The following is a 23,781-nucleotide window of genomic DNA, read 5'->3' as shown; positions in this document are numbered from 1 at the left end:
GATGCCAAGTTGGAAGTGCCCACTTCCTGTGCAAGGTAGAGAGCAGTGCCATCAGCTCTCAAGCAGATGTCACACATGCAAGTTGAGGTGTCTGCAGTGGGAGCCCAGCTGCCAGCCAGGCCCAGCACAGTGCTGCTAAGGTGCTTGGATATTGTTTTTAGAAAAAGACACAAGTGTTGCCGGGTGTGGTGACACATGCCTTTAATCCTAGTACTCGGGAGGCAAAGGTAGGAGGATTGTCTTGAGTTCGAGGCCACCTTGAGACTACATAGTGAATTCCAGGAGAGCCTGAGCTAGAGTGAAACCCTACCTCAAAAAAAACAAAAAAAAAAAAAAAAAAAAAAAGACACAAGTGTAGTTAATATACTGGAAACGAGGACCTTCTGCTCTACAGTGTTTCCTAGAAGTAACAGTCTTAAGGAAGTAAAATGGCCATCAACATGGGTACTTTCGCTTTATTTTAAAAGCTTTTCTCTTGGGCTGGAGAGATGGCTTAGCGGTTAAGGCACTTGCCTACAAAGCCAAAAGACCCAGGTTCAATTTCCCAGGACCATAAGCTACCATAAAGTGGTGCATGCATCTGGAGTTCATTTGCAGCAGCTTAAGGCTCCAGTGTGCCCATTCTCTATCTGCCTTTCTCTCAAATAAATATTTGGCAGCCAGGTATGGTGTCACATGCCTTTCATCTCAGCACTTGGGAAGCAGAAGTAGGAGGATCATTGTTGAGTTCGAGGCCATCCACTCTGAGACTTCATAATAAATTCCAGGTTAGCCTAGGCTAGACGAAAACCCTACCTTAAAAAAAAAAAAGAGCCAGGCATGGTGGAGCACACCTTTAATCCCAGCACTCAGAGGCAGAGGTAGGAGGATCACTGTGAGTTTGAGGCCACCCTGAAACTACATAGTGAATTCCAGGTCAGCCTGGGCCAGAGTGAGACCCTCCCTTGAAAAAACCAAAGTGTAACCATGCCACAGTATGGTTCAGACTCTCTAAGGATAAACGATTTAAGGACTTTTGGTGTCATCCTACCAGCTTTCTACAAATGAAAGGGCTATAAAGCTTGTTTCCAAGACCATCAATCAAATATGAACAGATGTTTAACAGTTAAAATGTTCCATTTATTTTAGTACACTTGAACTAAGTGTGGAAAAGTGGAACAAATACAACGGTATATATACAGCATATCAAAGAGGCAGTCTTTAAAAATGTCATGCTATGGAAGAGAATACAAGACCCAGGGGAGTGGTCTAGTTTCAAAGAAGCTCTGGATACATGGTTTTAACTCCTCTGTAAATTCAGCAATCTGCAAAGGATTTGGCAAAGGTTTATTTTTTCTATTTCCAGTCTTCTAAAGTAGGCATAGATGTGCTTACAATAAAGCTGATTTAAGAGCACACAAGAGTTGAGCATAGACAATGAGATGTGACCCAGCCCTCCAAATGATGAAGACAAGAAGACAGTGCCAGTCACGCAAAGCTGACTGCCCGAGGTGACAGACAGGCAGACTGCAGTCCACATTCTGCAAAGCAAAAGCTACAGTGTGGGGACCATACAGTGAGTTCACAGTTGGGCCTCGGTTTCTGCTTACAAGTTAACAATTCATTTAGTTGCTTAAGACCTGTGCCCATTTAAACAGGTAATATTTTCTACTGTGTCACGTGATTATAAGGCCACAATATTCCTTTTGAACAAACCTCTTAAGGTCATATTAATGCTACTCTTCTTTGGAAGGGTAAAGAGTTAACTGAATGAATATTACTTACAGATCATTTTTAAATACGTACATCATCACTGTTATATAAGATTATTTATACTATTTATATCTAATACTCAAAGAAAATTTACTACGAAATGCTTATAGTAGGTCTGTCTGACATGCTATTAATTGATCCCTGATCCCATCAGTTAATTACAGGCCCTGACTTCAGTGTCTATCACCTTACTAAATCAGGAGTGCGGCATTTGCAGACCAGGTGATCACAAGCCGTGCTGCCGCCCCAGCGGTCCAGGAGCTCTTCAGTAGCAGTCCACAAGCTCCAGAAGCCCTGCTACGCGAGCACACTGGATCCTGTCATCAAACAGTGCTGGTGGAGGGTGTCAGACGCCTTCCGATGTAGACCCTGAACAGGAGGAAGCAGTTAGTGAGGTCTCAGTGCCCCATCACAGCAACAACAGGACAGCTCACTGTGCTCACAGTTTATGGAAGGGATCGGCTATTTCATACTTAAGCAGGCGCCGGGTATGGTGGCACACACCTTTAACCCAAGGACTTGGGAGGCAGAGGTAGGAGGATCACCATGAGTTCGAGGCCACCCTCGAACTACAGAGACTACAGAGTGAATTCCAGGTCAGCCTGGGCTAGAGACCCTACCTTGAAAAACAAAATCAAACAAGCAAACAAAAAAGTAGTACTGAATTCCTTGGGAGTGACTATCTGCCTAGTGTTAAACAAGTATTTTTGTCATCAAATGTGTTTTATAATGGTCTAATTTTTAAAAGCCTAAGTATGTTCTAAAAGTGCATTGAACTGAATACAAGTACAGAGCAAAGTGCTAGCTAGAGTGGAGTTTGGCAGAAGGCTTGTCTAACACACAAGACCCTGAGATCAATCACCAGCAAAGCAAAAAAAAAAGAATCAAACTGGACACTTGACTCTCAAATGTGATTGCTGGGCACAACTAATACAGCCCTTCATTATTAATAAATTGACCCAATAGTGCTGCCTAGCACCAGGGCAGGCTTCACTGTCAGCCTATGACCACCAACTGGAAGCCCAGCCCAGGAGTAATGAAGCCCCTTCCCACAAGAAAGAGGACAGGAGGGCTGGACCCTGACTCTCGAACACATTGGCTAAGAGCTACAAAAGGAAGGGACTGGGGAGCAGGGGAGAGGCAGGATTCCAGCCCAGCATACTAAGGGAGGAGTCTATTGTAGGACAAGAGGACTTTGAGGAGCCCCTCATACTCAGGAAGCCATTTCCACAGGCAAATGGAATTATGGGTGTGAATGTAACCTGCAAGGCCTCCACACTCTGAAGAGCCTAAGTCATGAGCAGCTCCTGAGGAAACAGCTGACCACACCACACGTACCTGTGCCACATGTGTGCCCCCACCAACCAAAGGCAGGAGCTCAACTGCAGCCACAGAACACGACTGCACACAGGATCTGATGAAGTCATTGCCCATCAGGACAGAGGGCAGGGACAAGCGTCAAAGAGCAGCTCTGGCCCCTCAACACTGCTTAGGTCTTGGGAACTCACAGCTGCACCCACACCCTGGTCTATATTCTGGGTTACTTAGTGCAGACATCATGCACAACAGAGGTGGCACCATGCACTCCCACTATTCCATGGGACTGACACTGGTCTACACACAAGGGCAGAAGCAGGCAGGGGAGTCCTTCCAAGGCAGATGGCTCCTCACTTCTTGACCTAGGTAGTGACTGCAGGGCTAGATTTGTGGAAATGTACCAAGCTCTAACTTACGATCTGTATTTCAATTAAAAAAAAAAATTAAAGACATTACTGAAACCTAGAATCACCCCAAGGCCCTCCATGCCCAGAGTCACATGATGACATCACCTACCCCAATCCAATGGCCAGCAGATGAGAGAGCAGCAGAGACGGCAGAAAAACCTTCAGAAATTCTGCTGAGAAGATGCCCCCCTTCTTCATGACACTTGTGTTTCTCATGCTGAGAGTGGCTGTGCGCTTCGGGTGTTTAAAAAGGAACTCCCTGGAATGGTAGAAGCACTGGCATGGTCAACGTATCCTCTGTAAAAGGGAGCTCCCACCCACTGAAAACAGACTTACTTGGGGGGGATATTTTCTGGCCGGCTTGACCAATCCCAAATCCAGTCTGAATTTTTCTTCAAGATGTTTTCAACTTCTTTCCTTCTCTCAATATAATCTTCCTCAGACTGAGACAAAGTAAGTATTAAAGCAGATGAGCCTATCATAGGAAGCAGGCCAGTAAGCTCAACACAGAACCCTAGAGACAAGTTCAATCCCGGGATCCTCATCCATAAGCAGTTCCAAGCAGGTGTGCTGGCGCTTCACCCGAGTTATGTCTGTCATAGCCTTGGCACATGCCACTCCTTTAAGGACAAGCCAGTTGTCAAGTTACTAGGTTTAAAGGCTGGTGATGTTGCTCAACTGGCTGTGCTGCAAAAAAGCAGTCTTAGCTGGGAATTCTGGTGAACACCTACAATCCAAGCACTTGAGAGGCAGAGGCAGGAAGATCGTTATAAATCTGAGGCTAGTCTGGGCTAGAGTAAACCTAATCTCAACTACTCCCAGCCAAGAACAAATTCTACTATTACCAGAGGACCAAGACTGACTGCAGTGCTGGACACAGTAAAGATAGGAATATCTAGGCCCTTGAATAGCCAATTACCTTAATGACCTTAACTTTCATTTCTGGCCAAGCATTCTCCTGACAGGCACGTCTCTTCAACATACATCTGAGATTAGCAGACCTCTAGCCTCACTGTAAAGTTTCAACATCTGGTTTCCTCTCCCTTCTTTACTGTGGCCTGCCTATGTGGCCCGTGCCTTCAGATCAGTAACTAGGACCTGGGCATGGCAACATGTCTCTTGGGAATCCCACCAGGTATTTTTCTTTTGCTACATGAAAGGTAAGTTCAGAACTGAGTTGCTTGTGTGAGGCAATGTTTCACTTATATAAAATGGTTCTGCTCCATCCTCCTGGGGACAGGGATGGCATTCATGTTTAACGAGCTTCATGCTGACACCCTATGTGGGAAAGCTTGCCTTCTGGGATCAAGTAAGTGTAGTGATTTATGGATTTCTTTTACTCTGTGACTATGAAAGTTTGTGAAACTTCTACCACAGTAGAACATGTTATTAAGGGTATTTTGAATTCATGTTCTTGGGCCATGATCACTCCTTTTTAACTCAGAATAATTTATGTCCTTATATTCTTTAAGGAACCGTCATTATTTTATGACACTGTCAACCCTAAAAAAGAAGCAAAAAAGGAATAAAAACAAAGTAGTATCTAAGGTTACAACAGGTGTGACTAAGGAAGTGAAATACACCACATAGCCAGTAAGTTTAAAAGATACTTTTAAAACAAAAAGGAGGCCTAGAGAGATGGGTCAGTGGTTAAAGCAGTTGCCTGCAAAGCTTGATGACTGAGGTTCATTTCCCCAGTACCTACATAAAGCCAGATGCACAAAATGATGCGTTCATTCATCAAATAACTATTTTTTTAAAAACCAATTTAAAAAATTTGTTCTGGGCTGGAGAGATGGCTTAGCTGTTAAGCGCTTGCCTGTGAAGCCTAAGGACCCCGGTTCGAGGCTCGGTTCCCCAGGTCCCACGTTAGCCAGATGCACAAGGGGGCGCACGCGTCTGGAGTTCGTTTGCAGAGGCTGGAAGCCCTGGCGCGCCCATTCTCTCTCTCCCTCTATCTGTCTTTCTCTCTGTGTCTGTCGCTCTCAAATAAATAAATAAATAAATTAATTAAAATTTTTTCAAGGTAGGGTCTCACTACCCAAGACTAACCTGGAACTCCATTCTGTAGTACCAGACTGGCCTCAAACTCACAGCTATACTCCTACCTCTGCCCCTCAAGTGCTCAGATTAAAGGCATCTGCCACCATGCCCAGCAAAAACAACAACAACAACAACAAAAAAGAAAAAAAGAAAAAACTTTTTTGTGTTTTATTTTTCAGGTAGGGTTTTGCTCTAGCCCTGGCTGACCTGGAATCCACTATGTAGTCTTAGGGTGGGCTTGAAGTCAGTGATTCTCTGCCTCCCAAGCACTGGAATTAATTAATTAATTAATTAATACCTTTAAAGGTATGTACCACCTCACCCAGCAAAATCAAAAAAAATTTTTTTTAATATTTTATTTTTATTTATTTGACAGAGAAAAAAGGACAGAAAATGAGCATGCCACTACAAATGAACTCCAGACGCATGCATCCCCTTCTGCATCTGGCTTATGTGGGTCCTGGTGAATCAAACCTGGGTCTTTTGGCTTTGCAGACAAATGCCTTAACCGCTAAGCCATCACTCCAGCCCAAATTTTTTAATGAGTTTTAAAACTGAGCTTGGGAGGCTGGAGCAATGGCTTAGCACTTAAAGAGCTTGAGTAGCCTAAGGACTCAGGTTTGATTCCCCAGTACCCATGAAAGCCAGGTACACAAGGTGGCACATTCTCCATCTGTCTTTCTCTCTCAAATAAAAATTAAAAATATTTTTTAAAAGTAAATAAATAGAATGGAATTTCAAAGGGGAAAGTGTGGGGGAGGGAGGGAATTAACATGGGATTTTTTTTATAATCATGGAAAATGCTAATGAAAATTTTAAAATAAATAAATAAGTAAATAAATAAAAATGGGATTTGAGGGAGGAGAGATGACTTAGTGATTAAAGGCACTTGTTTGTAAAAATCTGACAGCCCAGGTTCAATTCCCCAGTACCCACATGAAGCAAAGTGGTGCATGGGTTTGGAGTTTTTTTAGTAGCAGAAGGCCCTGGTATGCTTATACTCACTTTCTGTCTCATATAACTTGCATGGTGGCACACACCTTTAATCTCAGCACTCAGGAGGCAGAGGCAGGAGGATACCTGTGAGTTCCAGGTCAGCCTGGGCTAGACCCTACCTCAAAAATTAAAAAAAAATTAGGGGGAAAATCCAAAATTATATGTTGGGAAGGGTATGGAAAACAAGATAAACTAAGGCAACAGCCCAGCCACACTTTGTGCCCTTAGGGAGTTTTAAGGCCCTGCACCAATGCTAAGAGCCCTACCTATATGTAAGCCAATAACTATCTGCTGAATTAAAATTAGAAAAGGTGGGCTAGAGAGATGGCTTAGTGGTTAAGCACTTGCCTGTGAAGCCTAAGGACCCTGGTTCAAGGCTCAATTCCCCAGGACCCATGTTAGCCAGATGCACGAGTGGGCACACGCGTCTGGAGTTCATCTGCAGTGGCTGGAAGCCGTGGCGCGCACGCACACACGCGCACGTGCTCTCTCTCTCTGCCTCTTTCTATTGCTCTCAAATAACTAAATAAATAATAAACAATAAAATTAGAAAAGTGATGTCATATGGATGTCACCAGGCTGGTGAAGTGCTAGTAACTAGGGAAAGCCTGGGATGTCTTTCTGACAATTACAAAGGTAATGAGAAAGACACCAGATTTATGGTCACGGTGTACCCACATATAGTGGGAGGGCACTGAGCAGCTGCACAGGTGACCCCTGGCTCACTCTCTCTGGCTTTCTTTCTTCCCAACAGCCAACTCACAGTCACAGTTCCACAGACCACTTATTCCTTCCATCTCCTGGCTGCAGGCACCAGAGATCTCATTTTCCTTCCTGAGTCCCTGGATGTCCCATATGGCAGGAGACCCCCCACTTGCAAGTTCCCACCATACAGCCACTGGCTAGCTTACTGTGAAGACCATGTTTGAGGTATGTTCCCACCCAATGAGTTTTTTGGGGGGTAGGGCAAGGGCATACCCAGAAAGCCAGACTTCAATCGCAAGAGAGGGTTTGCTGTCCAAACAGCCACCTCCCCCCACCATTCCTGCACTCACCTGAGAGCTGTTTTTTTCTCCAATGCTGTGTGTGTCTATTTCAGAGGCTCTGTTAGTATCTTGTGGTGTCTGTGAGCGAGGAGGGCTTGATCAAACAGAAAAACAGACCATTATGTTATGTTAGCCTTCCACCCTCAGCATAAATCCCCAGGAAGGACCAACTCTTCTCTAAGGCCAGGAGGGTGGGCCTCTTCTCTTCTGCCCAGCATCAGAACAAGGCCAAACTATTCCTCAGTCTTTTAGCTCAAGATAGCAGGAGTCTGCCAGCCAGCTCTCTGGGGAATTAGAAAGGGACAGCCAGCAACAAGTGACTGGCTCCCCGCCCTGGTTGCACAGTCTGATGCACAGCACTAGGGAGCTCCTGACCCTCCATGACTGCGTCAGCTCTGAACCTGGACTCGGCCCTCATGCTGCTGCCTGGGAACCTGCAGCTGTCCCACAGCAGCACAGCTCAGACACCTCAGACCTGGCGCTCGCTCACAAGGCTGGCAGGTATAAAGGCCAGACCAAGGGGATCTTCTGGTTTGCTCCCTAGTTTTTTGGTTTTTAGATTTTTTTTGGTTGAGCAAGAAAGAGAGGCAGCTAGAGAGAAAATGGGCCAGGTGTGGAGGCGCATGCCTGTAATCCCAGCACTCGGGAGGCAGAGGTAGGAGGATCACCATGAGTTCGAGGCCACCCTGAGACTACATAGTGAACTCCAGGTCAGCCTGGGCTACAATAAGACTCTACCTTGGGAAAAAAAAAAAAGTAAATAAAATGAGTGTGCCAGGACTTCTAGCTGCTGCAAACAAATTCCAGACACGTGTGCCACCTTGTGCATCTGGCTCACATGGGTCCTGGGGAATCGAACCTGGGTCCTTTGGCTTTGCAGGCAAATGCCTTAACTGCTAAGCCATCTCTCCAGCTCCTTTTTTTTTTTCTGTTTAAATAATTATATTGATTGAAATAGGAAATGTTTTCTTAAGTTTTATTTGAAAAAGAGAATGAACACACCAGGGCCTGTAGCCACTGCAAACAAACACGAGACTCATGAGCCACCTTGTACAACTGGCTTATGTGGGTACTTGGGAAATCGAGCCTGGGTCCTTAGGCTTTCACAAGTAAGGTAAGCCATGTCTCCACCCCTACTTCCTAGTTTTAATATGGTCCCTCCAAATTAAACCCTAGATCATTTTCTATCACCCAGTGGCAAAGCTCCTTGTGTGAGCCCTGCTGCAGAAGCCATTCCACCCATTCCAAAAGGCTACAGAGGCAGGCACAGCTATGGACATCAGCAAGTAACAGACCTTCAGGCAGACCTACCTGTCACAGTGGGAACTCTTGGAGCTACTCCGTCCAGACTCATGCTGAGCATCCAGCAGTATTTTTTCCATGTCACCATTATAAATAGAAACGGAGGCTGGAACACTGCTGCCGTTCCCATTGCTAAAGTGCAATTCTACCCAGGAGCCTGAAAAGAAACAGAACAAGGCAGAGTTGGAGAAACTTCTACCCACTTTGGAGTTTGGTCATTGGATGTATCCTGCCCACTTTTATGATGCCAAGAGGTACCAGTGTTGGCACAGAGGCAACAGCTCAAATCTGAGTCCTTCACTGCCCCCCTCCCTTCACTGAGCTTCCAGAAGCCAAGTGTGACAGCTCATTATCTGTAATCGCAGCACTCAGGTAGGATTGCCGGGAGTTCAAGAGCACTGTGGTTTACAGTGTGAGACTTTCTCCAGAACAAAGGCATTCAGCCAGCCAGCAAGACTGAGCCTGAAGAGCAGCACAGCCCAGGTTCTGGGCAACTCCATTTCCATAGGCTCAATCTGCATCAGAGTCTACACAGGCTCAAGGCATCTGAGAAGCTTACATGTTGTCTAGATCTTTTCTGTTGTCTGACATAAGCAGAGATTTGGGAGGGGGAAGTTCCAGTACTAAGGGTGTCCAACAATTCAATTCAATTCTGATGCCATCAACCCAGAACATGGGTCAGGCCCCACTAACTAAAGGCTCAGCCTTACAAGAGCCTGCGATGAATGCAGATTACCCATACTTCTGATCTGCCCATGTCACAAAACAGCTACAGAGTGCAGGATACCCACACTTCTCCTGATCAACTACAATTTCAGAGATTTAAAAAAGACAAAAAAAAAAAAAAAAAAGGAATAATTTTAGAGCCTCCATGACTCCCTCAGGTTCAATCATTTGCTACAATTCACAAAACTCAGAAAAACAGCTATTTATTTGATGTACTTCAGAAGCAATAGGGTAGAAGGAATACACAGGTAGGGAAAGAGAGGACTCTACCTGGCTGCTATCTTCTTGGGAGGCCCCGGGAATCTTCCAGTCCAAAAGCTATTTGTTCCTTTAAACAGCCACAACCTCCACCCTCCCCCCCTCCTCTTCCCTTCCCAGTAGTTCTGAGTTTCTAGACCCTGATAACTCATTAGGCCTTTCTGGAGACCAGCTCCTAATCTGAGGCTGTCTTGGGTCCCCAGTGAGTCACCCCACTAGCATAAACATAAGTGAACTCCAAGGGACTCCTTACAAAAAATGAATAGCAAGACATCCCTAGCTGGAAGCATCCACTAAGATCTGCAATCCCAGCACTTGGAAGGTGGGGCAGGAGGAACAGCCTGAGGTACAGTAGAGGATTCTTCCAAACACAAGAGTATTCATCACTTAGGTTATCTCAGAGGGTTAGGAACTTGTGCCAGGAACTAGGTCATGGCCACATGTGCATTATTACATAAGGAGACAACCCAAAACTGGACAGAGACCAGTATTTGTGTCTTGTCTACGTGGCTATGAAAGTACCTTGCACACCAAGTGGCATGTGCTCTTGCTGCTTCCTTGCAAAGCAGAAAGGCAAACGAAAACCAACTCCCTCCACCAAGCCCTTCACAATAGAGCAGTCCTGATGGTCTTACCATTCTGTACAATTACACTGGCAACACGTGGGTTCTAGAAAGGACACATTCAAATCATAGCAAAGCCTTTAAAAAAAAAACACCTACATGGAGGCTTGGCAGTTAAGATGTTTGCCTGCAAAGCCAAAAGATCCAGATTCGATTCCCCAGGACCCATGTTAGCCAGATGCACAAGGGGGCGCACACGTCTGAAATTCGTTTGCAGTGGCTGGAGGCCCTGGCACACCCTTTCTCTCCCTCTCTCTCACCCTCTTTTTCTGTCAAATAAATAAAAGAAAACACCTACATGGGCCAGGAGTGGTGGCACATGCCTTTAATCCCAGGAAAAAAAAAAAGGGCTGGGGCTGGAGAGATGGCTTAGTGGTTAAGCACTTGCCTGTGAAGCCTAAGGACCCCGGTTCGAGGCTCTATTCCCCAGGACCCATGTTAGCCAGATGCACAAGGGGGCGCACGCATCTGGAATTAGTCTGCAGTAGCTGGAAGCCCTGGCGTGCCCATTCTCTCTCTCTCTCTGCCTCTTTCTCTGTCTGTCGCTCTCAAATAAATAAATAAAAATAAACCAAAAAAAATTTTTTTTAATGGGCTGGAGAAATGGCTTAGTGGTTAAGGCACTTGCCTGCAAAGCTAAAGGACCCAGGTGCAGTTCCCCAGGACCCACATAAACCAGATGCGCCAGGGGGCACATACATCTGGAGATTGTTTGCAGTGGCTAGAGGCCCTGAAGCGCCCATTCTCATTCTCTCTCTCTTTCTCTCTCTCAAATAAAGAAAAATAAAATAAAATAAAAATCACCTACATGAGTCAAAAGTGCCTTTTTTTCCCTGTATTTTGTTCCCACTCTCAGTGGTCTGTAGTAGAAACTAGTAGGCCCAAAAGCTGCACCTGAAGGAATGGTTACTAAGGACAGTCTGTACTGACCAGAGCCAGCAGGAATGTACTTCCTGGAAAGCAAGAAACGCTCCTGACCTGCTATTCCTGCACAGATTTCTTTCATTTACTTGCAAAGGGTGAGAATGAAAATGAGCACACTTGTGCCTCTTGCTGCTGCAAACAAACTCCAGATACATGTGCCACTTTGTGCACCTAGCTTTGTGGGTACTGGGGAACTGAACCCAGGCCAGCAGGTTTTGCTTTATCTGCTGAGCCATCTCCCAGGAGCCCCAGGCTATCTTTTCAAATAAGAAAAATGTGGAGGGGGTGCATACATCTGTAATCCCAGCACTCAGGAGGGGAAGGCAGAATAAGAAGTTTGAGGTCACCGTCAAGAGTTAGGGGCCAACCTGGGCTATAAAAAAAGACAGTAAATAAAAGAAACGCCTCCTGAGTACACAGTGAATTCCAGGTCAGCCTGAGCTAGAGCAAGACCCTACGCCCCCCCAAAAAAGATCCTCCTGCCTCAGGTAGCCTCTGGAATGCTGAGATTACAGGTGTGCTCCATCCCCCAGGCCTGCCTTCCACATTGCTTCTAAAGCCCCCAGCCCCACTATCCTCTGTACATGCAAATGTAGACTTCAATGGCCCAACACGAACTACAGCCAGCAGAACCCAATGTAGAGTCTCTTGTCCTTAAAGCTGCTCTCCTCCATGGAGGAAGGGGGAGGAGGGCCCAGCCCTGGCTATGGAGAGAAATATATGTGGCCCCACTCTCCATGGGAGCAGGGACCTCAGCCCAGCCTATGCACTCATCTATGGCACTTTTCCACTCTTCAGCAAAAACTGAGCCCCAGCCCAATCTGAAAATGCTGAATTGGAGCTCAGAGAAAAATACAAAGAAAAGGCCCTGGCAGTGAGATTATAGACCAGGATTAAAATGATCCACCTACAGAGGCAGACATCCAAACAGACTCTAGACAGGAGCATGGATGTCAGAGGAGAAGGGATGCAAGATGGTGCATGACATGAGAAAGCCCTTCAAAGTGAAGCTGTGACATCAGGAGGGAATAAGTGTCCCCAGATCACAAATTACTTCACTAGAAGTAAGCCAGGAGAAACTGCTGTTTGAACACTTAACAGCTTCTTGGGTTAATTTTGGAAAGGAAGAGATTTGACTGGCAAACAATTTTGAACAGTCAGCCTGGTGGATAATCCAAGTTACTGGCTTCCTCCTCTTTTTTTTTTTTTTTTTTTTTCAAGGTAGGGTCTCACTCTAGCCCAAGCTGACCTGAAATTCACTATGTAGTCTCAGGGTGGCCTTGAACTCACGGTGACCCTCCTACCTGTGCCTCCTAAATGCTGGGATTAAAGAAAGGCATGAGCCACCACGCCCGGATGGCTTCCTCTTCTAATTGATGAGTCTGGGCTGGAGAGATGGCTTTGTGGTTAAGGCCTTTGTCTGCAAAGCCAAAGGACCCAGGTTCGATTCCCCAGGACCTACGTAAGCCAGTTGCACAAGGTAGCACATGCATCTGGAGTTTGTTTGCAGTGGCTGCAGGCCCTGGCACACCCATATTCTCCCTCCTTCTCTCCCCCCACCTCATGAATAAATTAAATTAATTGATGGTTCTGGTTCAATTTTTATAGACAAGTTTTCACACAGCCCAGGCTGGCCCTGAACTTGCTATGTAGCCAAACTCCTGATCCTCCTGCCTCCACCACCTAAGCCCATCATGCCTCGCTAGGATACAGGCTTCTAAGAGTCTGCCTCTCTGCCCTTTACTGGGCTGTACCTGTCTAGTACATTCTGTGTCATTTGGCTCCAGGTCTCCCTGGTACTTAATAGAGCACCTGACAGTTTAACTGTCACAGTCAGCTTTATTTTTCCATTAGCTTCTAGATTTCACTGTGATTATCTGTAAAACATGGGAGTTTGACTAGAACCAAATGTCTGAAACCCCCTTCACTTTAAAACTGCACATCCTATAATTCTTCTCCAAAAGAAATGCAAATGTTTTCCTCCTCATACAAGTTTGCCCATGGTGGGTTGCCTGCAATCTCAGAACCATTTGATTAGAACCAGAGAGCACTTTACTGAGAGCTCTGGACAGTGGGAACTTCAGGGAAGTCCCACCCTTCAGCAAGTAAGACAGCAGTATCTTCACAAAGCTCATCTCCCTCCAGTATTTTAGAATGATATATCAGAGAAAGAAAGCTGAATACAAGTATGGGGCTAGTTTCACTGGGACAGAGTACAGAGGGAAAAGAACCAATCAATCTCGTGGTTAGCACCTCAGAAAAACATCTGGTGGGCTGGAGAGATGGCTTAGCGGTTAAGCGCTTGCCTGTGAAGCCTAAGGACCCCAGTTCGAGGCTCGGTTCCCCAGGTCCCACGTTAGCCAGATGCACAAGGGGGCGCACGCATCTGGAGTTCGTTTGCAGAGGCTGGAAGCCCTGGCGCGCCCATTCTCTCTCTCTCCCTCTATCTGTCTTTCTCTCTGTGTCTGTCGCTCTCAAATAAATAAATAAAATTTAAAAAAAAAAAAAAAAAAAAAAAAGAAAAACATCTGGCCCCAGTGGGTACAGAGAGATGTTTACAGTTCCGTCTCACTGTCTGGCTTCCAAGGCTTCCCCAGTTCTCAGCTCCGAGGTAAACAAGAGGCAACCAAATCAGACCAGAGCAGACAGTAAGTGCTGTCTCAGCTCAGAACCAAGCTGGATTCACGTTTCACAGGGCGGTGGCTATACCCACGTGACTCAAGGGGCCCCTCCTACTAGGGTTAGAAGGAAAGCAAGTGCCTAGCTGCACGTACACTCAGAATAGCCCAAATCCTGACGGTGAGTTTCCACACAGTGTAACCATCTTTTTATAGAATAAGCAAAACAAAAACAAAACTCCTTAACTCTTGAACAGACCACTCTGCCAATGACTCAGCAGTGTGATGTATATGTGGTAGGTAGGTAGGTGTCAGAGAGGAACTAACTCAGGAGCACAGACCCCTCCAAAGATGAAATACACACTGCTGGAAAGAAAGCAGTCTAATAAATTAATCTCCCTTGGGTCTCATTTTATGAGATAAGGTGGTAAAAAAAAAAAAAAAAAACGAATCTACTTCAGAAGAGGAACTTCGGGCATTGAGATTAAAACTCCTGAATTACAGCATCTTTAAAATGTGGTTGCAGCTGGGCGGTGGTGTATGCCTGTAATCTGAACATTTAGGAGGCTGAGGAGGTTGATGTCTTGAGTTTGAGGCCATCCTGGAGCTACATAGTGAGTTCCAGGTCAGCCTGAGCTAGAGTGAGAACCCCCCCAAACCTTGACAAAAGGAAAAAAAAAGTGCTTGTAGTTTTAAATACAGATTCCACATGTATTAGACTAAAGCCTGTCCAGGAAAATCTTGTTTTGATTAATAAAGTGGCAGCTCACTAAAGGCATGGCCTGGAGAGATGGCCTTGAGCACTTGCCTGTGAAACCTAAACCCTTACCCAGTAGACGAGATGCACGAGGTGGCACAGGCAGGTCTGGAGGTCATTTGCACTGGTGGCCTATTCTGTCTCTCAAGTAAATAAAGAAATAAATCCTAAAGGCACAACAGTCCTGCCAGTTTCTTTATAGGCTCATTCTGCGAAGTGAACTCTTGCCTCAGAGAATACAAAGGTCACCAGGCTCCTCCTCCACTTCTGGGGACCACAGATTAAGGCTAAGGAACAGCTTTACAATGGCCAGGACATGCCTGGGCTTTGCACTCAGACCCACCATTCAGACAGCCATGTGATGAACAGTGTCACTGGCCTTGAGCCTCTGAAGAGTGTATGTGCAGATCCAGAACAAACATCTGCTGGGCAGACCGACAGCAACTGTCTGCTCAACAGCATTAAGTGCAGGCGAACGCTGGATGCCAAGTGTTTGTAAGGGGTTTTAGTGGGGGGAGGGGTACAGGAGGAAAGAAGGTCTTGCTATGTCCCAGTGACTAGTGTTACTATGTAATGCAGCCTGGCTGTGAAGTTGCCCTCAGCCTCCCTGCGCAGGTGTCACCTCGCCCAGCTCTGTTCCCACCGTAGGAATCAACTTAAAGCTTCATCTTGGAACGAACCTGTAAGATCCCTTCAGAGTCTTTTGTGCTTCTTTTTTTTTTTCCGCCCTTGGTACTGGGTATCAAACTAGGGCTTCACCATGCCATGTGGACACTCGACCACCGAGCTGCAGTCCTAGCCGGGGCCGGCATTTCTTTTAGCTCATCTCCTACACTGAGAAAAAGCTGCCTAGATGCCCTAAAATCAGGTGACTCCTCTGCTCCCTGCTTCCACCTCCTTTAAATCAGAAAGCCAACCGGGCGGTGCACACCTGTCTCCCCGCTACTCTGGAGGCAGGCACGGAGATCAAGTTCAAGGCCAGCCTGGGCAACTTAACTGCCTCAAATAATCAGTGCTGGAAATGTTCCTCAGCGGTTGAACACCTACCTACCACGTTGAGAACATAGGTTCAGCCGCCAGTGCAGAGATAAAAGAAGTCGTGAGACGCTACTGCCATAATTATTAGGATCAAAGCACATAAAACTCAACTTGCAACCTTGTGCGAACCAGCTCGGTACAGAAGGCCTGTAATCTCAACTACCAGAAAGCTGAGGCGAGAGGACGGCCAGGAGTTCGAGGGCAGCCTGCGCTACCGCGGCCGACCACTCTGCCCTGGACCACGAAGGCAGAGCCCGCCCAGATCCCAGCGGCCCGAGCCCCTGCCTCCACGCCGGCCAAGCGCGCCCACCGCCCGGCTTCCCGCGACCCGCCACACCGCGGCCTCACCCTGGAGGTTCTCGTCCGGCAGCCCGGGGACCCCCGTCTGCGACATGGCGCCGAGGACCGCTCGACCCGGCCGCGTCCGGCTGCAGTAGGCCTGGGCGGCGGAAGCGGGGAGGACGCGCGCCGCGGGCCGAGCGCTGCACTGAGCGCGGGCCGCGCGGCCGAGGGACTCACGGGCGGGCGGGCGGGGCGGGGCCTGCCGCCGGCGGCGCCCATTGGCGGACGGGCGGGACCTCGCACGGCGCGGGACGCCGGACGCGTGCGGCACGTGCGGCGCGTGCGCAGGGCGCGGCTGACGGGCGGGGCCGCGGCTCCAGCGCGCAGGAAGGACGCCGCGCGGGTGCGCGCGGGGAGGCCGGGAGCCGGGCGGGCCGTGGCCGATCGGGCGCGGGGCGGGCTCAACGCGTGGGGAGGTCTGCGGCTCCTGCGGGGCTGGGGTCCCGCGAGCGCGTCGCAGCTCTGGTTTGGTTTTTAATAATTTTTATTTATTTACTTGCAAACAGAAATAGAGAGGCAGAGAGAGAGAGAGAAAATGGTCGCGCCAAGGCCTCCAGCCACTGCAAACGAACTCCAGATGCATGCGCCCCTTGTGCATCTGGCTTACGTGGGTCCCGGGAAGTCGAACCGTGATCCTTTGGCCTTACAGGCAAACGCCTTTAAGCCGTCTCCAGCCCAGCTTGGGTGTTTTATTTGCTGTTGTTAGTTTTAGATGTGGAACGCTTGAGGAATTTTCGTGTCATCCTCGTGCAGGGTCATGCTAATCTGCTCTGTATCTTTCCAATTTTACTATATGTGCTGACAGTGCAGGGCTGTCACTCTGTAGCTCAGGCGTCCTAAACACTAATGGAGCAGGCTGGCCTTGAACTCATGGCGACCCGCCTGCCTCCACCTCTGAACGCTGGGAACTTAAAGAGTTCTAGGCCCCCCAAAAAACAAAACCTCAGACACTTCGTTGCAGTAGTAATAGAGAATGGTGCACTGTAGTGCACGACAGACAGGCCATGAATGGCCTAGCATCTGAGAGGATTCAGCTTTTTCCCTGTACCCTAAACAGAGGTGCCACACTTGGAGACTGTGTTTCTCTTGGTACAGTTCTGGGAGAAAAATGGGGTCTGGAAACCCACCACGCCCGGCTATTTTTAACTGAATATGAATGGTCATAAGCCAGAAAAAAAGAAGTTACTCTGACAAATTCCACCACAGAAAAACCAGGATTTTTTTTTAAGCTATGACACTCCTCTTGCCTCAGCCTCCAGAGTGTTGGAATTACAAGAATTGCAAGATTACAAAAACTTTGGTAGTCACCAGAAAGAAAGCCAAGAATTCCTGTGTTTACAACATACATAGGTGGGGCCACAGGGAGATCTCCTGGATTTAGAAGCTGCCTTTACCTCATCTTAGCTCAGGGGTAGAGAGACCATAATTTTGGCTCTTGACCTACAACTTTCCATCTCTCCTCAGCTAAGGCCAAACACTATCAGCATCTTTAATGTAAATATTAGTGTGTGTGTGTGTTGTTGTTGTTGCTAGGGTCACACATGCTAAAGATTCAATATGGACCTCTGATGTTAAAACACACACACAGGTTGGGAGAGGGAAAAGGATACTTTGTTGGTCCGCAGAGATCATGAAGTTGTTGCTGGCTGTCAATGTCTAACCCCACCAGGGCCAGAATCCACTGGCTCTCCATCAGTGTAGACCTGAGACACTAGAGTACCCAGGCCTCCCTCCACCCAAACTCAGAGCTCAAGAGCCACACCCACTTTCCAGAAGGAAAGGCAATAGCAGCAGATCCTCAACCTACCCCTGACTACACCACATGCCCATTATCTCTCTCTCCTTGAAAATAAATAAATAGAGCTGGGGCTGGAGAGATGGCTTAGTGGTGAAGGCACTTGCCTGCAAATCCAAAGAATCCAGGTTCAAAATCCCCAGGACCCACATAAGCCAGATGTGCAAGCTCTGTAGTTTGTTTGCAGTGGCTAATGGCCCTGGCGTGCTCTTTCTGTGCCCTTTCTCTGTCAGATAAATAAATCGTTTTTGGTTTGTTTGTTTTGAGGTAGGATCTCTCTCTAGCTCAGGCTGACCTGGAATTCACTCTGTAGTCTCAGGGTGGTCTGAAACTCATGGCAATCCTCCTAACTCTGCCTCCCAAGTGATGGGATTAAAGGCATGCCCCACCATATAAAATATCTTTAAAAAAATAGGGGGCTGGAGAGATGGCTTAGTGGTTAAGAGCTTGCCTGTGAAGCCTAAAGATCCTGGTTTAAGGCTTTATTCTCCAGGTCCCACATAAGCCAGATGCACAAGGGGCCACATGCATCTGGAGTTCGTTTGCAGTAGCTGGAGGTCCTGGAGCACCCATTCTCTATCTATCTGCCTCTTTCTCTATCTGTCACTCTCAAATAAATAAAAATAAACAACAACAAAAAAATTTAAATAAATAGGGCTGGAGGGATGGCTTAGCAGTTAAGGCATTTGCCTGCAAAGCCAAAGGACCCAGGTTTGAGTCCCCAGTACCCACGTTAGCCAGATGCACAAGGTGGTACATGCATCTGGAGTTTGTCTGCAGTGGCAGAGGCCCTGGTATGCCCATTCTCTCTCTCCTTCTTCCTCTCTGTCAAATAAATAAAAGTTAAAAGAATAAAAATAAATAAATAATGTCAGGCATAGTGGCACATGCCTTTAATCCCAGCACTTGGGAGGCAGAGGTAGGAGGATCACCATGAGTTCAAGGCCACCCTGAGACTACATAGTGAATTCTAGGTCAGCCTGGACTAGACTGAAACCCTACCTCAAAAAACCAAATAAATAAATAAAACCAATAAAAATCAATGACTGGGGATCTGGTCATATAGGCTGTTTACCCGGCATGCTCTAGGCCCTGGCTTCCATAACCAATAGTGCACACACACATACACACTCTCTCTTTCTGTCTGTCTCTGTCTCCTCTCCCCGCCCTTGCAAATAAAAACATTTTTTAAAAAACAGAAAAGATAAAGGGAGTAGAGCACCAGGATTTATCTCTCTGCTCCCTGGCTGTTGGTACAGTGTGACCAGTTGCCTTCCACTGGCAGTATCCCCTCAAATCATGAACCAAAATAGACTTTCTCCTTAAAAATCAAAACAGAAGGACTACTCGGACTGAAGGGTTCAGTGAAATGCAGATGGGGAAGGAGGGGTAAAGAGAGCACTGAGAAAATTATGATCAAATTACAGTTTGTTCATGTATAAAATGCTTAATAGGGACTGAGAAGATGTCTCAGGCACTAAAGGCACTTGCTTGCAAAGACTGCCTAGATTCCATTCCTAGTCCACCCACAAAAGCCTCAAAGAAAGTCATAGTGTCTGGCAGTACCATGAGGCGCCCCACCCCCAAACACACATGCATGTGCACACATACACACATGCACTTTTTAAAATTCCCAATAAAATAATGGGTGAGTGGAGCTGGACATGGCGGCACATGTCTGTAATTCCAGCACCTAGAAGACTAAGGTAAGAGGGATAGCATTAGCTCAAGGCCAACCTGAGCTACAGAATAAGTTCCAGGTCAACCTGGGCTAGAGTGAGATAATTTAAAAATGCATTGTGGATCTAGATGTTACAATTTAAGTGCAAACCAGTGTCTCTCTCTTGAAAAGTCTTCATTCATGGCTTTCGTATGTACTGTGTTTTTTCCTCTCTCCTCCATTAAAACCTGTATTAAAACTTTATTTTAAAACATGTTTGTATTTATTTGAGAGAGAGAAAGTATGGGCAAGCCAAGGCCACCTGCCTCTTCAAACAAATTCAGACACATGCGCTATTTGAGCATTCAGCCTTACATGGATACTGGGGAATCAAATGCAGTCCATTAACCTATGCAAGCAAACACCTTTAACCTCTGAGGCATTTCTCCAGCCCTTAAACAGTTATTTATTTATGTTATGAGGGAGAGAGAATGAGCACGCCAGGGCCTATAGCCATTGTAAACAAGCTTTAGATGTGCGCACCACCTTGTGACTCTGGCTTTAGGTGGGTACAACAGATCAAACCAGGGTCCTTAGGCTTTACAAGCAAGTGTCTTAACCACTGAGTAATCTCTTCAGTCCCCCTTAAAAAAACTTTTATCAACAACTTCCATAATTATAGACAATAAACCATGATAATTCCCTCCCCCATCCCATTTCCCCCTCTCTAATGCACCCTCCATCAAATCCTCTTCCCTTTCCATTAGTTTTGTATGTTGATGTCATCATCTTTTGCTCCTATTATGAAGGTCTTGTGTAGGTAGTGTCAGGCACTGTGAGGGCATGAATCACAAGGCCATTTTGTGTCTAGAAGATTGCATGGTAATGTAAGAGCCAAAGGAAGGGTAGGACTTCTTACAACACGCTCCTCCCAGACACAAAATGGCCTGGATATCCAGGAGGAACAGATCATGATATCAAAATAAAAGAGAGACTGATTGATAAGGGGAGGGGATATGATGGAGAATGGAGTTTCAAAGGGGAAAGTGGGGGGAAGGAAGGTATTACCATAGGATGTTGCATACAATCATGGAAGTTTTTAATTAAAAAAATTTTTAAAGATTGCATTGTAAGCAGTCCTACCCTCCCACTGGTGCTTACCTGCTTTCCACCAACTCTTCCACTATGGACACTGAGCCTTGGAAGGTGTGATAGAGATGTCTCAGTGCTGAACACTCACTGTCACTTCTTAGAAGGTGGTGACTTTTGAGTCATCCCAGTGGTCACTGCCATCTGAAAAGAGAAGCTTCTCTAAACAAAAATGAGAGTAGCATTAATATATGGGTATAACACTTTTTTTAAAAAGTGCCCACAGGGCAGTTTGGTGAGCAAAATAAATGTTTTTAGTCAGACAACAGCAGGCATTACTTCCCTAGGGCTAATGACCTTCCCCACCATAGGCTTTTGACTAGATTTTAGTATCAGGCATGTATGTCTGCCCTCCTGTGTAGCAGGCTTCAAGTCCAAGTAGAGAGTGTTTGGTTTCCCCACAACAGACATGCCACTATTGTACCCATTGGCTCATTTGGCCTGGCTGGCTGATTTATAGGCTAGCAGTGTCCACTGTTTTCACTGCTGATGACTTCTCCCATAGAGCTACATGCAGCATAGCTTTTTCCAGTTTCCATCAGCTGGTCAACACGGAGGAGGCTTCCAACTCAGCTGTAGCTTGATTTCCCAGAGACATGCAGCCCAAACATTGGAATCTTCATTAGTAAGGTCATACCATCTAGTTCTGGTGGGCAACCATAATGTTTGTGGGGGCATCCTGGACCTCCCTGGCCAATAATTCACTGGAAGGTATCCTATCCCTGGCACTGAAATTTCTCTAGTAACAATCTATCACTGCCAGGTATGCCATAATCCAAAGAAGTAGGTTTCCATATGACTTATTCATAACATCTTAAATTTTGATTAACCTTCCTCTCACACTTTCTTTGATCAGTCCCTTCCACTGACCCCACTTAGACCATTATATCCCCAGTAATCTTCCCCATGACCCCTTGGGGTATGGACACTTGGTACCTGGTCCTGGACACATTTTACTCTAGCCTTCTTCATGTCATGGCACAGGAAGAACATGGTCCTGTCCCTTTTCATTTTAATATTATTTATTTAAATTTTTAAAAATACTATTTATTTATTTGAGAGAGAGAGAGAGAGAGAATGGGTGTGGCAGGGCCTCCAGCCACTGCAAACTTTAGATTCATGCACCCCCTTGTGCATCTGGCTTACATGGGTCCTAGAGAATCAAACCGGGATCCTTTGGCTTTGCAGGCAAACACCTTAACTGCTAAGCCATCTCTCCAGCCCCTATTTATTTAATTTTTTTGGAAGAGAGGCAGAGGCAGATATATAGAGAGATGGGCATGCTAGGGCCTTCAGCCTCTACAAACAAACTCCAGATGCAGGCACCACCTCATGCATCTGGCTTTACGTGGGTACTGGGGAATGGAACCTGGGTCCTTTGACTTTGCTGGCAAACACCTTAACTGCTAAGCCATCTCTCCAGCCCTGGTCCTGCCCATTTGACACAGAGAGCTGAGTATGAGTAAGAAACACATGCCTGTCTTCATGGGGGATGAGAGACAGCTTCTGGGCCTCTCTGGAGAAGTGGGCCTGGGGCTGCTGAACCTGCCTACAGGGCTAACCTGAAAAAGCAGAATGGGAGTTTGGGAGTGCTCAGCTCTAGGCTGTAGAGCCTCTTAAATCCCTGCTTGCAAGTGGACCAAGAGGGATAGTCAGCTATGGTTACCTCTGATGCCCAAAGAGACCATGACTTGGGTTGAGTAAGGAGAACTGACCAAGACAGGGAAGGGCAGCCTTCTGGCAAGCTACAGTTTTCCTGGATGCAGAGCCAAAAGAAAGTTGAGGGTTTGGATGGTCACCCTGGCTAGGGCTTAATTGTCATCCTGAGACTCAAATGCAAAAAGGGGTCATAGTGAAGAATCTGAAAATGAGGAATCAATCTGAAATCTGAAATGACTGATGTGACTTCAAGGGGAGTGAGGAGATGTCAAGGAATAATAAAGGAAATTAGTTTCTTAGTAACAGATGTGTAAAGGTAGGTGGGGGTGTGGTAGAGTTACAGAAATGAGTGTAGCCCTGCAGGCTGTAATCACCTGGTGTGGGCACAGCACTGATGTGGGTAGTGGGAGGAGCAGGGATGCTCAGGGGGACCCTCTGAGAGTACCCCATCTTTCTGGCAGGTCTCGCCTATTCAGGCAACAGGCTGTACTGGCCGCTCTGTTCTGGCTCCCCCCCCCCCAGGAAAACATCCACTTTTCCAGGAATTCACAGCCCTGTCAAAGCCATGCCAAGCTATTTTTAGGCATTGGTGTGATGAAATCCTTAGAATTGTAAACAATATGCACACACACGCACACACTTTAGGTCCCAAGTTTGTACTTGTGCAATGTCCCAGTTGGCTGTAGACCAGGAGCCCTAGGGAAGGAAAGGGTGTTCTATGAGAGCCTGGATGGCACTTGCCAGAGAACCTTCAAAACAGGAAGTGGCTCCTAGAGTCAGGCACAGCTGTGCTAAGGCTGGACAGCACCCCTAGGGCCATGGAGAGTTGCGCAGTGGTAGCTGCCTTCATTTGCCCTTGGGTACACGAGGCAATTGCTCCATTGCAGAATGATAGTGTGGAGTAACTAGTCAGGAGACAGGACCAACGTGTCAGCAGCCCGTCTGTCTCAGGGTGAACATGTCCAACAGCATCTCTCTCAGGCAGCCAGTTTGTCATAGCACAACTCCACAAATGTGTGGCCACTTGGTGGCCATGGGCAGGAGAGACTATTTTATGCAAGAAATGGCTTTCATGGGGAAAGAAGGTGCAGGAGGCGGTAGGGAGGAATACTTCATGTTAGGGACTTACTCACTTTGTGTCTGCTTTTCCCTCTGCCTGAAGCACTGTAGTTAACCTTGCCCTCTTGCAGCAAGTTCCTATAATTCCTTTTTATGTTTGTTTGGTTTTGTGTATATGCCTGTTGGATTTTCCTTTCCTTTCTTCCTTCCTTTCTTTCTTTTTCTTGTTGTTTTGGAGGTAGGGTTTCACTCTAGCTCTGGCTAACCTGGAATTCACTATGTAGTCTCAGTGTGGCCTTGAACTCCTGGC

At 46.7% G+C, this 23,781-nt stretch overlaps 1 protein-coding gene and 1 non-coding gene across 2 annotated transcripts; both read right to left on the bottom strand.

The window, feature by feature from the left end:
• Positions 1 to 1,097: 1,097 nt before the first annotated feature.
• Positions 1,098 to 16,278, bottom strand: Bnip3 (BCL2 interacting protein 3). The gene is made up of 6 exons (XM_045141843.1): positions 16,156 to 16,278; positions 8,873 to 9,020; positions 7,571 to 7,655; positions 3,813 to 3,919; positions 3,586 to 3,735; positions 1,098 to 2,121 (listed from the first exon to the last, which is right to left on the bottom strand). The coding sequence occupies exons 1-6, from the start codon at positions 16,199 to 16,201 to the stop codon at positions 2,076 to 2,078; spliced, it is 582 nt and encodes a 193-aa protein (XP_044997778.1). The 5' UTR covers positions 16,202 to 16,278; the 3' UTR covers positions 1,098 to 2,075.
• A 579-nt stretch (positions 16,279 to 16,857) lies between these two features.
• Positions 16,858 to 16,959, bottom strand: LOC123458302. The gene has a single exon (XR_006635589.1). It is a non-coding gene; the product is annotated as a U6 spliceosomal RNA (small nuclear RNA).
• Positions 16,960 to 23,781: the final 6,822 nt, after the last annotated feature.

This window comes from Jaculus jaculus, chromosome 1, assembly GCF_020740685.1.
Source record: "Jaculus jaculus isolate mJacJac1 chromosome 1, mJacJac1.mat.Y.cur, whole genome shotgun sequence".
Taxonomy (NCBI): Eukaryota; Metazoa; Chordata; class Mammalia; order Rodentia; family Dipodidae; genus Jaculus; species Jaculus jaculus.
Note: the sequence above shows the minus strand (reverse complement) of the source record. Positions and strands in the feature narration are given on the sequence as shown.